This window comes from Microcaecilia unicolor, chromosome 7 (assembly GCF_901765095.1).
Source record: "Microcaecilia unicolor chromosome 7, aMicUni1.1, whole genome shotgun sequence".
In the NCBI taxonomy this organism is placed as follows: Eukaryota; Metazoa; Chordata; class Amphibia; order Gymnophiona; family Siphonopidae; genus Microcaecilia; species Microcaecilia unicolor.
The window spans coordinates 86,825,484-86,841,213 of record NC_044037.1 but is presented as its reverse complement, the minus strand read 5'-3'; the positions used below and the strand labels follow the sequence as shown (position 1 = coordinate 86,841,213).

The window sequence follows — 15,730 nt, the reverse complement described above, 5'->3', positions numbered from 1 at the left end:
ATTCAAGTTGGACCTTTCTTTTCTGCTATTTTCATCAGTCGCAAGATCGGTTCTGCCAGAATCTCACTGCTGATTAATCAAAGCCAACATAATGACAGGAAGACAGGATCCAAAACAATCATGAAAGTGTGAATATAGAAACAGAAATAACTTCTTTCCTATCAAACATATAAATGGCAAGTGACAGACTCACCTGCAAATGCGCAGTAGAGACTTCCCTCCCTGTCCCGCCCCCACGTCAAGATGTGATGACGGAACAGAGAGGGAAACTCTGCGCAGAGGAGGAGTGCAGTCACTGCCACACGGACGTCGACGCTGCCGCTAATGCTCCCCCCCCCGGAGGCTGCCGCTCCCCCCCCCCTGCAGGTCGCCGCTGCCGCCTCCCCCCCAAGTCGCAGCCGCCGCCCCCCCCCCCAAGTCGCAGCCAACCCCCTCCACCAGGCCAGGCCCTCTCTTCTACATTTAACTTACAGCGCCGAAACCGCAGGCAGATCAGCTCCCGTCGGCCTTCCTTCCCAGCCTGTGTCCCCCGCCCTCGCTGACGTTACGTCACACGAGGGCGGGACACAGGCAGAGAAGGAAGGCCGACGGAGCTGATCTGCCTGCGGTTTCGGTGCTGTAAGTTAAATGTAGAACAGAGGGCCCGGGGGGGGGGGGGGGGGGAGCGGGAGCGGCGACCTTGGGGGGGAGGGGCGATAGCAGCGACCTCGGGGGGAGGGGAAGGCAGGAGAAATGCTCAGAAGGAGGAGGGGGGCCTTGGAGCTGCGAGGGAGGGGAGGGACGGAGGGGGGCCTTGGAGCTGGCTTGGACGGGGGGCCTTGGAGCTGGGAGGGGAGGCCATGGAGCTGGGAGGGGAGGGAATGGGGCCTTGGAGCTAGGAGGGAGGGAGAGACAGGGGGCCTTGAAGCTGGCAGGGAAGGAGGGAGGATGCTGGACATGGGAGGTCAGAAGTAGGGGGGCCTTGGAGCTGGGAGGGATGTACAGAGGGGGGCCTTGCAGCTGGCTGGGAGGGACGGAGGGGGGGCCCTTGAAGCTGGGAGGGAATCGGGCCTTGGAGCTGGGAGGGAGGGCCCGGGTGGAGGGGGCCGGTGGCGACCTCGGGGGGGAGGGGCGATAGCAGCGACCTCGGGGGGGGGAGGGGAAGGCAGGAGAAATGCTCAGAAGGAGGAGAGGGGACCTTGGAGCTGCAAGGAAGGGGAGGGACGGAGGGGGGCCTTGGAGCTGGCTTGGACGGGGGGCCTTGGAGCTGGGAGGGGAGGGAATGGGGCCTTGGAGCTGGGAGGGGAGGGAATCGGGCCTTGCAGCTGGGAGGGAGGGAAGGAGGAAGGGCGGGAGCATACCAATACTTGCCCGTTTTAACGGGCTTAACGGCTAGTAATACTATAATCCAGATGTTGATCACTGCAGATAATTTTGGAGGGCTACCAATATCTCTTTCAGCTCTCCTAAACTTCCTGTGTAAAATGTCCCATCACTTTCTCTCCCTTCAAAAAAAAAAAAAAAAAGCGAGAGATCAACTAACCAGAACTTCATAATGGCTCAGAAATATATTAGCCTTGACCTCTGAATAATTTGCTAATCAGGGCTCTCATGCAGGGATGCTCTCTTAAATTGATTGCTCTTACTTAGCTACCCATTAGAACTTATACCATTACTAGTAACAAGAGTTCAAAATAATTCAATAAAAATTGGAGTTTGTGAAGTCCCACCCTCATTCCTATGTGACCTCAAAGGCTGTTTTAAAGTATCCCATGCACTGCAGATGAAGTAATTATAGCCTTTGCTGTAAAGTCAGGTGAGGGTATCTAGAAATGAAAGGATGGGTTTCTCAGTCCTGGTACTCTGTGTACTTCTTGGCTGACCCTTGCACTCTGCTGGCAGGGTACTTGCAGGCATTGATGGCCATCTTGGCAAGGACAGCCTTTGGAAGGTCCACACAACATTTCTCAGCCAGCTCCACCAAATAGATGAGGACATCACTCAGTTCATGCGCAAGGGATTCTCGCTCTGACGCCGTCCAGCCTGGAAGCCCTGGGGCCACCTCTCCCTTCCACTGACTGTGTGGGGTCAAAGAGCATATTAAAAAATATAAACCTGACATGTGTGTTATACATAACCCTGCCTCCTCCCCAATCCCAGGCCAAGTATGGGAATCCACAAAAATATATATACATGTAATCTAAAAACTCTCAGCTGCAAAAGTACACGTATTATAAGGAAGCTATACTACCACTGTATATATCACTTGTAAGGACCCCCTCACCCTTGAGTACCATATTCATTTCTGGAGGCTGTGCATTTGCAAAGACAGACAACGTGAGAGAGATTCAGAAAAGAACTTCCAAAATAATAACTCAGGGCCTGCAACACAAGCCCTACAAAGAAAGGCTTAAGACATTCAAAAGGTACTTACTGGAAAAAATAAGGAAATACAATAGAAATATTCAAATATTTGACAGGATTGAATACATATGGGGGAGTTCCAAAAAAAAAATAAATAAAAGTGATTCAGGGGCAAGAGGTCACAATATGACGCTGTAGAGAGGAAGGTACAAAGGAAACATGAAAAATACTTTTTTACTGAGTAAGTGGTAGATCCCTGGAATGGCCTACCAGCAGTAATAACAATAAAAACTATGAGAGAATTTAAAATGTACGAGACACATATAGAGAATAGAAATGAGGGCAAATTGGAAGAAAAAGGTAAAAAAAAAATCAAGGGGCAGGCCTGAGTATTTACTCAGCCACATAAAACTTTTACAGCCCCTTTTACTAAACCACACTAGCGATTCCTGTGCAGCAAATTCGATGAAGCCCAATCGAATTGAATGGGCTGCATCGCACTTGCCGTACGAGGATCACTAGCAAGGTTTAGTAAAAAGGACCCTTAGAGAGCCAAACAATGAAACATGGCTGCCAATGAGCAGAATGGTGGTACAACTGCATCAAGTTTCCAAGGAAATTGGGGCATGCTGTTCAGAGCCACCATGGTTAAAATAAACATCAGTGACTTTGGGGAAGTTTCATATTTTAGACACATTCTCACAAATTTTGGGTGGTAAAAATGGAAGGGTCCTCACTGTTGGAATAAGTATTGATCTTGAAAAATCAAAAAGAAAAGATAGGAGCTAAACTAAACTATCAGTGAAGGCCAAGAAAAACATACATTTAGGCGTGCTTTCAACTGATAATGGAGGACAATGGTAAGAACGGGGATGAGAGGTAAAAGGTAAAAGCAGAGGCTGCCACTGTTGCAGGTGGAATTGTACCCAAAGTGTAGAGAACCAGAGAGGAAAAATCTCTTCTGGGCAGGCTGGATGGGCCAATTAATCTTTACCAATAGTCACTTATTATGCTATTATTAGGTCTTAAACAGACAAACAAGCCCTTCAATGTTGGTTACTCACAAAAGCTCAGACACTTCTCCAACTTCCCCAACCAATGCCAGAAGCAGGTTGCGGGGCTGATGATACTGGTCCCAGTCCCTCTCTGCAGCGAACTTTGCCTGCAGCTGCCGACTAACTCCAGCAAGGAAGAGAAAAAAATTAATCAATGAGAGGACAACCAGAGGAATTATGTAAAACACTAGTAAAACATGCCCGTTTCTTGCGTTAATGAAACGGGCGCTAGCACAGTTTCCATCCGAACGTCCCCCCCTCCCTACTCACCCCTTTCGGCGTTCTGATGGCACTGGCCGCCATTGTTGCGGACCTCGGCACACCACCTTCAATCTGCTGCGTCGTTTGTTGTGAAGCCACTGACGCCATTGCTCCGCCCTCGACATCATCACGTTTGACGTGAGGGCGGGGCCCCACAGTGTTTTCGGTGGCTTCACCACCACAAAGGCTTCAAACCGGAAGGAAGTGCCCGGAGGACCCGACAGTGACGTCAGTGTCCTCAGAACGTTGAGGGTGAGTTTGATTATATAGGATACCCTCAGCTACACATGAATTCTTCACATGTTGTGACATCTCAAGAATTAACCAAAGATAGTAACATATAAGATGTAGTCACATTCTGAAAAGGGATATTATATATATATATCAGTTTGTCCCTGGCCAATAAAGCTACTAGAGCTTTATCTCTTCTCACTTCACAAACTTTCCCATCACTGGCAGTTAACCAGAGAGTGGAACAACTTATATCTTGATATCTGCATGGGGGGGGGGGGGGGGGGGGGGAGGAAAGAGACCTAACCAATATTGCTCTCCTTTCTTCAGAGAAACAAACTTGGGACAGTAACTAAGCCATAACCCTCAAGGGTCAGCACCATGGCCCAGCCTGAAAGAAGAATTCACAGCAGGATGCCACTGCATTCCTCCTCCCAGGGGTTCTTAACCCTTTCCTCCCCAGTCAACACATACAGAGCTAGGGATTAGCACTGAAGCATAGGAATAAAATGATATCCCAAGGTTGCAGAAAGTAGGTGCCAGGGTTGGAACTGGACTCATGAGCTTTAAGAGTTGTATAGACTCGTTACACTTGACCTTAAATGCCTTCCCCCTCTTCCTTACATGTCCTCAAGGGAAGGAGTAGCACTGAACTGAAAGCCTTCTGAAGCATCTTTTTCATTCTCTGTTGTCCCATTAACATCAGTTTCCTTTAAGGCCATCTTCTGGGCATCCTGATGTCCCTGTTGAGCAACAGCATAAATCATGTCAATGAAAGAGAAAAGGCATGGCAGGGGAAAAGCAGGGCCAATACATGGATTCAGTATTTGCTCAGAAAAGATTAAATTTATTCATACCTGTTAACTTACTTTCCTTGAATTTGGCAAGACCAGTCCAGACAAATGGGTTGTGTCCCTGTCCTACCAGCAGAAAGAGGCAGAGAACTAAAATCTTCCAGTGACATCACAGTATAAAGGCTTGCATAATCCCACAGACAATCTCTGTAGAAGTTACCACCCCTAGCTCAATTAAGCATACAGAGGGCTAGCAACATTAAAGAACTTTGCCCCCTGAGCTACAGTCTTCTAGGGCAAGTTCTGGACTGGTCTAGCCAAATTCAAAGAAAGGAAATTAACATGTATGAATAAATTTCACCTTACTTAGCATCCTGCTAGACAAGACTAGATGAATTGATTGTAGAAAACAGTTATGTCCTAGGGTGGGGAAAGACAAGGCCTTCATAATGACTGCACTACCAAAGAAGAATACATCCTGGTCTAGAACATGAACCTTGGAATGCTTTATCAAGAAATGGAGTGTCAACTAGGTCGCTGCCTAGCAAATATCCTCCTGAAACAGCACTTGGACCTCAGCTCATGAAGTTGCCAATCTCCGAATGGACCTAGGCAAAGGCACAATTTTTATTATTTTTTTTATTGTTGTTGTTGAAACACACAGACCAACTCAGTGGCCACCTTACCGTGCAGCACAATGGAGGATTCTGAAGCCACAGCCCCTTAATGAGGATCCTGGAACAGCACAAGAGAGTCTATGCAGATTTCAAGTGTACAGCGCTGCGTACGTCTAGTAGCGCTACAGAAATGATAAGTAGTAGTAGTAGTAATTCCTAAAATGCTTGTCACTGACAAGTACCTTAAGAGCGCTCGATGAACATTCAGCTTAAGAAGCTACAGAGAGAAATCCAAGGTGGTTCCACCACCAAAATCACATGAATGGGGAAACCACCATCAGCAAAAAGGATGGAACAGTACACAGAGCCATCATCTCTTCTGCAAATGTAAGCACAGAACCCTGCAGAAGGTCCAGATCCCTGACATTCAAAGGGGGTGAACAACTGGTCTCCCAGGGAGGCCAGTTTCAAAGACTCAAATGATAGCCTGGTCAAGGCACTGAATACTAATTAAGGTCTCACCACAGCAGCACTGCTCGCAAACAGGGCCAAATATGTTCCATGCTATGCAAGAAACAATCTACATCTGGGTGGACTGAGATTAAAACTGCTTACATCTTGCCCTGAAAATAAGACAGAGCCACTACATCAACATTAAAGGAATTGAGAGTCAAATTGTAGGAAGCCAGGAGGGATATCAGGTCTGCTTGCCAGGAGGAGGTCAAGTTCAGAGCACCACCTCTGGACATTAAGCCAAGGATGAAGAAGGCCTACTGGCCTTCAGCCTTTTAGAAAGCTCTGCAATAACCCTGGGATCCTAAGAATTACCTCTAAATGGCCAAGCCGCAAGACGGAAGGAATATGGGAAAAGGAGCAGTGGACCCTCCAGGAGCCAAATCAGGGCCCTGTAACATGGATAACACAGCCCTCTGGAAAATCATGCCAAACAGAGGCCAGGGCGAAATACTCACAAGGCTCCTACAGCAGTTAGGGCTGCATGAGCGCATCAGCCTGGCTAAGCTGAGCTCCTTTATGTAGAAAAAAAGCTGAGAATATCACAAATTCTGCCTTGACTCCCAACAAGTTGCAACAGATTATCCCAACAAACCACCAGAATCTGCTCCACTCCCATGAGTTCAGAATGTTCCCATATCCAACAGGCTTCCAACATCACTTCTGCACTCCGGGTGCCTCCTTGTCTGTTAATGTACACCACCATTGTAGCTTTGTCAGACATCACCTGGACTGCTGTCCTCTTCGGTGAGGGCAGGACGTGCTGCAGTGCTAGAGAAATGAATCAGTCAATAAACATCCCCAATTCTGAGAGCAACCAAAAGCCCTGTGTGGGCCCTCCACAACCAAGAAGCTTGCATCACTACTTAGTTGAGCACAGCCAGTGGGACACCACCCAGACTCTTCCAGAAGGCCCTGTGGAGTAGCTGTATGTTGAAATACTAAAAGTGAGAAGCCCAATGTGACAGTAGAACCCACTGGAGAGGACATATGTCAGCCAATGCCCAAGACATGACCTCCAGAGACACAGCTTTGGGCCTCAACAACTAGAGGTAGGTACAAGTCCAAGGAACTTGCCTAATACAGAGGACTTTATTCTGCCTATACCCCTTGAACAGAGCTTCTCGGAGAAGTCTGGCTCCCTATTTCATATCAAAGTTCACTCCCAGGTATTCAGAACCTGTGAGGACTGCAAGACTCATCCTCCATCCAAGCTGTTCCAACAGCCAGAAATCCTCTCCGTCATAAATCTGGGCTCTGCCTCTGAGACAGAAAGACGTTGATCCCTTGCTCATGGAAATGCACTGCGACTGCTGCCACCACCACAGTCTTGGAGCAGGCAGGGATGCAGTGGCCAAAGAGCATCATTCTGAACTGGAATTCCTGCTGAGTACATAGAATCAAAGAAAGGTGCCTGTGTGCTTCCTGGATCACAATGAGCTGATTGGTCCCTGGACCTGACAGAAACCTCCCAGCCTGACCAAGGCTATTTAAATTTCTGCATTTTCCAGTGTTAACAGTTAGTATGCACAAAGTACCTGAAATACTAGCCTAAGCTGTGAAGGAGAGCTGTGAAGGGAACAGCTCTACTGTCCCCAGCGGGAGCAACTGTTGAAGAATGAACGCTGGCTTCACTTTGAAAGGAGAACCACAGAGGGATACTATAAAGACATCTGAAGCAGGAGTGCCCTCTCCAGGGAGAAACCCTGCCATACCACTTTGACTACCCACTGATGTAAGGTAAAGCAGGCCCATTGGTCGTAGGAGGCCAAAATCTGTCACCCAACTGCCCCTCCAAATGATCCAGTTGACCAACATTGAGGACTTTTGCCTCATGTGAAGTTGATGCCTCAAATCTCCACCCTTCCTTGCTCCACTGAACTGTGGCTTCGAGGACACAGGAAAAATTTGGGTTGCTTACTACCTCAATAGCACTCCCAGTCCTTGGGCTGCCCCCCACTCCCCCAGAGCATCCAGCTGCCCAAGAGAGGTCCTCAGAGTTTCTGAGGTCCTCTAACAAGTAACCCTGAAGGGGAGGGCTGACCAGGCAGCCTTTGGAGGTTGGATTGGCTGGGGAAGAGAGGGAGAGCAAGGGGTCTGATCCTCTTCTGGAGGCTCAAGGAACATTCTTGGCTGCTTAATAGCACTCTGAGACTGAAGGTCCCCTGGAATCACTGTGGATGGAATCAGTCTCCTGCCAGTGCTCATGACAGCTTTCAGTACCTAGGGCTCCAAAATTGCTGGGGACAACCCCTACCAGTACTCCTCCAGATCTCAAAGCATTAGCTGAGGGGAGCAAGACTTGGCTGAGGGCTTCATCTTGTACCTGTAGTGTTGTTCACTCTGCCCTACAGTTTGGCGGGGCCAAAGACAAAATGGCCACTATTCCCACCAAAAGCGGAACGGCCATTTGTGGTCCAAGGGGAGTTGCAGAATTTCTCCAAAACTCCAACATCTGCACCTCATGCTCACGCAGGGACACTTACAGCACTATTCCGACAGTGGTTCCACCAGGAACTACATCACTGACATAGTTGTGGCCAGACCCCCCTCCCCCTCCACCAGCCAGGCTCAGCCCTGCACTCACTAGTGGTCCAGGACTGGAGCTCAAGCTCTCTTCCTCCTCTGCCACTGCCTCAATGAACAGTCTTTCATTAAAGCCAAACTCCCTGTGCTTTCATCACATATTATTTAACTTGCTATTTCCCTAACAAACTGCCAAAGACATAGCTAACCAAAACATTTTTTTAAGACTCTGCAAATGTAGTGGGGGGAAGGAACACACACACATGTCTCTCCAGCTGATGGGAGGCCCCATGGGGACAATTACCAGTCTTTAACAAGCACCAGCCCATGGGCTAGGCTCAGGGCTTTGAAGGAAGATACTCTGCCTGGCTAAACTGTTTTTTCCCAAATATTTTTATTGCTTTTTCAGTTTCAACAAAAAAAAAAAAACAACAACATTTGCCAAGTCTCAGACATAAGCTTTCACATACAATTCAAAACAGTTACAGATAAAGCAACCTTTCCCCACCCCATCCCTCCCGCACTATGGTGGTGACAAAAGCATTTCTCTCTTCTGTTCGTATGGGAGCCATATCTTCTGAAACAAATTAACATGGCCTTTTCTAATTGCTGTCAACTTGGACATCTGGTATATATAATCTAATTTACGTGCCACCAGCTGCATGCCTGGTGTTTCGACCTGCTTCCAGGCCTTCGCTAGCATAATTTTAGCTGCTACAAAACACTGGATCGCTAATTTATGCCAGTGTATCTTGACTTTCGGGGGCCGAAGGTGTAATAAGCAATATCCTGCCTGACTAGGGTATGCCACCTTAACCATTGTATGAACCATCTCCAGCACCTGTGCCCAATACACCTTGACTTTTGGACATTCCCACCAAATATGCATAAACGTCCCTCTTATCCCACAGCCTCTCCAACAGTCTGCAGACATGTGCGTGTAGATTCTCTGGAGTTTGTCTGGCGTGTAGTACCACCAGTACAGTATCTTATACCTATTATCAATTAGGGGTTGTGCTATAGATGGCTTTAACAAATATCTATACACACTCCGCCAGCTCTCATCCGTAAAGCTAGTTTGGAGCACCGACTCCCATCTCCTCACATAATATTCCTGGGGAGTTGAGAGCAGCAGCAGGGCCCTATAAAGCCTAGTCACACCGCCCCTGCCTCCTCCCCCCCGATCGCTCTCTCGAGCACTGTTTCAGCCAACTCTAGTTCTTCCCTCGCTCGTCTGTGTATATAATTTCTCAAGCAATGATAGTATACCAGATCCTTCTCCCCCAATCTATACTCCACCTGCAGATCCTGAAATTCCCGTATTGTCCCCTTATCCCATATCTGATCTATTTTATGGAGTCCCTGCTTAGCCCACCTTTGATACACACTCTCTGATTTTCCCAGTGGGAATCCTGGAGCTCCACAGATAGCCATTTGTAGGAAATATTTCCTGTCTGGGAATGTCTGCGCTCGGATGTGGTACCAGGTGTGTAAGAGATGACCTATCCCCACCGGAGCCCGTCTAATAGCTGCCCAGAGGTCCTTCCCCGGGGCCCATAGTATAGCTCCTAAGTATCGGGTTCCTAGCCATGCTCTCTCCCAGTGTAACCATTTCTTATTATTTTCAGGGTACCATTCCGCTAGAATCCTCAACTGTGCAGCCTGATAATATAGATAGAAATTTGGTACACCCATGCCTCCCATGGCCGGGAGTTGGAACATCACCGACCTGCACACCCTGGGCGGCCTCTTCCGCCAAATGAACGCAAACATTTTCCTATTTAATTGTTGGAAAAATGAGCGGGGAATTGGTATTGGAAGGGCCAAGAACAGGTATAGTAGTTTGGGGAGTATCATCATTTTTATTGCATGGACTCTGCCCATCCATGATATGTTTAGACCTTCCCATCTGTCTAACTCTCCAAATAACTCCTTTATCTTTCTGGGATAGTTTGCTTGAAACATTGTCTCTACCTGATTAGTAATTTGGATTCCCAAATATCTGATGGATTTCTCTGCCCAAACGAATGGGTGAGCCCTCTGTATTTGTTCTACCTCGCCTGGAGGCGTCGTGAGGTTTAAGATTTCTGACTTGTTTGCATTAATTTTAAATGCCTGACGCGCCCATAGTGATCCATGAGCTCCATCGCCCGCTCCAGTGATTGTCTTGGGTGTGTAAGGGTTAGTAAAATATCATCTGCAAACAGCATGATCTTGTGCTCACGTCTACCTCTGACCACTCCCCGTACCTCTTGATGGCATCTAACCATCCTGGCTAGTGGCTCAATTGATAGTGCAAACAACAGTGGCGAGACCGCACACCCCTGTCGTGTACCTCTGCTCAAAGACAGCGGCTTGGTACGTGTACCATTTATCTTAATCATTGCCAGTGGGTTAGCGTATAGCAGGCGAAGCCAAGTCAGAAATCTTCCGTCTAGTCCTATCTGTTTTAGGACCGCAAACAGAAATGGCCACTCTACTCGGTCAAACTCTTTCTCTGCATCCACCGAGAACACAATCACTGGAGCTTCATCATCCCTCGCTTCCTGGCTAAAACTGTTGATAAGGGGCTGTGGTCTGAACACCATAAGCTGATGGCCAGGGGACTCAACCTTGAGGCAAAGCAATACTGGAGAAATGTACCAGTCCTTATACTAGTGATGTCACTGCAAAATTTTAGTTCTCTACTTGTCTGCTGGTAGGAGGTGCATACCACCCATTCATCTGGGCTGATCTGGCAGGATGATAAGGAAAGAGAAATGGCCAATGCAAGAAACAAAAATAGATATATCAAATACTGATGAGAGAGAGGGGAATGAAAAAGCACTGGCAGTAAACTGTAGAAGAAACTGTGGTACCAGGATAATAAAGGAGCAATAGAACATTAAGTGTTGTCATAATGAGACAGACCAAAGGTCCATCAAGCCCAGTATCCTTTTTCCAAGTGGCCAAGCCAGGTTAAAATAAATCTGAGCTTCCCAAACTGTGGGTTGGGGCCCCAAATTGGGTCATAAAACCCTCATTTGGGGAGTGACATGGGTGGGCTCTCTACAGGTGCATCATTATTCTGTACCTCTTGTAGGGGGAGTCGTAATTTTATTTGGCCAGGATCTTGAGATCACAGTCATAAAAAGATTGACAAGCACTGCCATGAGTGGGAAAGCGTGGGGTACAAATAAAAAAAAAAAAAAAAATCAAAGAAACTGACAAGGAAGGAGTGGGGACTGGAAGAAATACAAAGGTAAAAACATGCCAACTCTGGCTCAAGGACTGACACCCTGTAATTTGTTTACCGTGGAGAACAGTTTACTTGCAGATGTCTCACTATTAAACATATGTACACGTGGCTGCCTAATTATTCATGTGCTTGGATAATTTAAACACGTTACATACACAAAACAATATCAATGAAAATGCTATGAACTTTATTTTCAAAAAGGTGATGAGGGTTTTTAGGCACCTTCATGACGCATGCATGTGTTATGTTTAATTCCACACTTGATATACCGCCTTTTCTGTAGATCGTTCCATTTGACCCGTAAAAGCAGAACTAAAAATGACATTATGAAATGATCGAAATATCCAAAACACGCCCATTAGCCAAAAAAAAGAAAGTTGTGTTACCTGTAAGTGAGCGTTATTGCTCATGTTGCCTCTCACCTTTAATCTTAAAGCAGTACACACTAAACTGGCCTAAGCATATGAGGAAACCTAAACAGAAACTGACAAGGTTCAATACTTTTTTTCAAATACTATAGGGCTATTCTCTAGGATTGCTAGCAACGGATTAACCTCCGATTCTTGGAAGGTTGGTTAACTTACTAACAGGGAGGAGACAAAAAAACATGCTAAAACCGACAAAGAGAACAGCAGTAACTCAGCTCTCCATCTTCAGCCACATGTCCTCTCCTATTTACCAACTTCAGCTCCGCTATCTTGGTTGATTCGTCGATAGTGGTAGACTGGCAGCCCATATCAAATATAGCACTTGAAAACAGCGCTGCATTCCTCTTATGTTTGGCTGTACTGGCATGGTTAACTAAGTCAGCATGATGTGCACGTATCCCAACTTTGCAAAAACGACAATATGCTTTGGGGTCGTCTCCTGGCACTCTCCTTATCCAGTCTTTTAAGAGTGCCTCTTTCTCCCAGCTCTTGCAGTACTTCTTTGTATACGATGCCCACTTTCCCATGATGATATGAATAGGAACGGTCGAAAAGTAGCAAACTATCAGCAGGGACAGTCTTTTTGTCTATGGTGTACAGCGCTGCAGAAATGGTAAGTAGTAGTAGTAGAAAACAAGCTGTAGTAAAGAAAGACAAATTTGCTGTGTGAACCACAAATATATGCAATAAAGTGCCATACATAACCCCTTCCCCTCCCCTTTTACATTAGCAATCTTATGTCCGTTTTTACCATATCTACAATGTTTTAGTGTCCCTTTTATCAGGAGAAAACAAGAAAATTCACATGTTATTGCTAGGCTAGGGTGCCCCCCCCATTAACCCAGCCAATCATCACAGACGTACATAATTCTGCACTACGCAAGTTGCAAAGGGCTCAAATACAAAACAACCAACGCGTCCAGTTTTTCCTACATGGGCACAACTGTGGAACGCAAAGCCTTGAAAACTATGAATGACCACCTAAACTTCAGGAAAACACTGCAAACCAACCTGTTTAAAAAAGGCATACCCCGGCCGATCCAACATACATGCCCAAACTATGCAACACAAGAAACTAAATGCAGTATGGACATACCACAACTCTCCACATGATCCCTTAATGTGGTGGCTGTACCACATGAACTTTACCCTACCACATCACATCACTGTTTGTTTACACCAGAGTCTGCAAATGCTACCCCAGAACAGAAGGCCAGAACTATGTAAGCTACATTGAGCCTACAAATAGATGGGAAAATGTGGGATACAAATGCAACAATTAAAATACATAAGTCAAAATAAATATAAAGATTTTGTTTCATGAAGATTTCTTCTGTTTAAACAATGCACTTCACACTGTTCTTGTACTTATATTTTGTTCTTTTGATGAATTATACTGTCTTCAATGGACCAAATTTGCAGTGTGCCATCACCAGCTGGAAAGGATTAGGCAATGTCTTAAAAGGTGGAGGATAAAGGATATATTTGTTGTACATTTTTTTGTCCCACATTATCTCAAGCAAAGGTTCAATGTGGCTTACATTTGAAAATACAGTAAGACAGAATAACAGAATTCAGTTATTATATCATGGGAGCAAGTACAGATGGGCATTTAAAAGTCTGTCCTTTAATGTGTAGAACAAATTAGTAGTACTCCCATGATACCAATACTTCTGTCTACATCCATATGCAGCACATGTTTGAGAAAATATAAGCTGGAGAAGAAATAAAAATGTTACCAACAAAGGAGGACAAGGCAAAGGCATGCAGTGGCTCATGCATGCCTTGTCCTCTTTTGGTAGCATTTTTATTTGTTCCCCAGCTTATATTTTCTCAAACATGCACTGCTGCATTTAGTAAAAAAGCTATTATAGCACCAATTATGTTTGTACAACAACATATAAACACCAAAGATAATAAATGATTAAATTAGACTAAAACACCAAAGCATAACTCAATCCATACATAACAAATAAATTATATCAGCTTGATTTACATTTATAAACATATATACATCTCATAGATCCATAATATAAGATCACAAGCATAAAAGAAAAAAAGAAAAAAAAAAAAGGAAAAAAGAACAACCTACCTCCAATCAGTGAATACACAATTATGTGATGATTGACGATAGAGCACGTGAAACAAATGCCTCTGTAAAAGAACATATATAGAAAAAATGAGCATAGGATTGGAGATACTACTTCTCCATACTTGCTACAGTATCAAAGGTGAGAGAACTGGTTATATAAAAGGCGTCAGTTGAACCTAGAGGATGCAGGTCCTTTAAAAAAAAAAAATTAACACAAAACTCTACAAACTGGGGACAACTTAATATTTATTTCGATATTAAGGGTATCGGAAGGATCCTGGGAAATAAAAAGACTACATAATACACATATAACTTGTAAATTTGTCATCAAATGTAATTTTAATTATTTTGCTCATATAGCTCTGTTGACCAAATTCAATGGTAGAAAATAAAAGAATTGTGATGAAAAGGCTAGATTTTGATTTATTTTTTGTCTATTAGATTGTAAGCTCTTTGAGCAGGGACTGTCTTTCTTCTATGTTTGTACAGCGCTGCGTATGCCTTGTAGCGCTATAGAAATGCTAAATAGTAGTAGTAGTGATTTTAAAAAAAAAGGTAAAAATATAAATGGGCTTATGTTAAATTACACCTTTTCACATTTTTTGGTACTTTTTTCCCTAAAATCTGTTTTTGGTACGGAATAAAATGCTTTTTTTTATTTTAATCTCGTTAGATTCACCTTTTCAAACCCATTTATATTTTTACCTTTTTTAAATCAAAATCTAGCTGAACTGGTAACAGCTGAGGGATTTTTTTTTTTCAGGTTTACATCCACAAAACTACCTGGTGAAAAAAATATAACAACGTATTTTATCACAAATTGCTCTTACAATCAGTTTTGTTTAAAGTTGCTAGATCTTATTTTTATGTTAATTAAATGTTGAACTCAGTCGTTTCTTTACTTGCTGGAGATTTCTGTCATAGGGAAAGCCTTAAGTACTCTTGTTTTAAACAAAAAAAAAGTGCCATTTAAAAAAACAAACTAAGCAGAATATCCTGGGGGAGAAATAGTTGGTCCAGCACACTATTACCCAACCAAGCATGATCCACCTGCATATAAATATATCCGGGGGAGGGGGGAAGGATGGGGAAGAGAGCGGCGCAGGAGCAGGGAGAAGAGTCACAGACGGTCACGGCCCGGGAGAGGAGGGGGGTGGAGGGGTGGGGGAGCCCGGGAGAGGACTCGGGAGCGCCATCGTGACTCGGACTCTGAGTAACCGGAGGCGGGGGGCGGGGCACGGTGGTCTTACTTTTTTTTCTTCTCTCTTTGAAGTTCTTCTTCGTCCACTGAGCTCTCTCAGCAGTCAGCTCTCCTCTGTGTCTCGCTCTCGTCTCGACTCGCAGTGGACGCAGCACAGACTCGCTCGCACGCCTCGCGGTCGGTCGGGCTCGCTCGGGCAGTGCCAGTCAGAAAGGCCGACAGTCTCTCGCCCACACCGGCACCGCCTTAAACGTCACATACATAGCCTCCACCAATCACAGGTCAGCACATCAAACACTGACAGAGTTGAGCCAATCACTACAATCTGAACTGTGTCTTCCGTCCTCCCATTGCAAGGTGCTGTGACCCACAGGAGTGGAGTCGGGGAAAAGCCAATCACGATCCAGGAGCAGTCCGGCCTTTTCTTTTAA

General features: G+C 45.4%; 1 protein-coding gene across 3 annotated transcripts; it reads right to left on the bottom strand.

The window, feature by feature from the left end:
* Positions 1–1,377: 1,377 nt before the first annotated feature.
* Positions 1,378–15,570, bottom strand: LOC115474981 (dCTP pyrophosphatase 1-like). Of its 3 annotated transcripts, none has more exons than XM_030210720.1 (6): positions 15,349–15,570; positions 14,099–14,160; positions 12,258–12,644; positions 4,515–4,633; positions 3,408–3,518; positions 1,378–2,057 (listed from the first exon to the last, which is right to left on the bottom strand). In XM_030210720.1, the coding sequence occupies exons 3-6, from the start codon at positions 12,531–12,533 to the stop codon at positions 1,829–1,831; spliced, it is 735 nt and encodes a 244-aa protein (XP_030066580.1). In that variant the 5' UTR covers positions 12,534–12,644; positions 14,099–14,160; positions 15,349–15,570; the 3' UTR covers positions 1,378–1,828. The 3 variants fall into 3 exon arrangements, with proteins under 3 accessions (XP_030066580.1, XP_030066582.1, XP_030066581.1); XM_030210722.1 differs by lacking the exon at positions 15,349–15,570 and adding an exon at positions 14,929–14,947; XM_030210721.1 differs by lacking the exon at positions 14,099–14,160.
* Between the last annotated feature and the right edge of the window lie 160 nt (positions 15,571–15,730).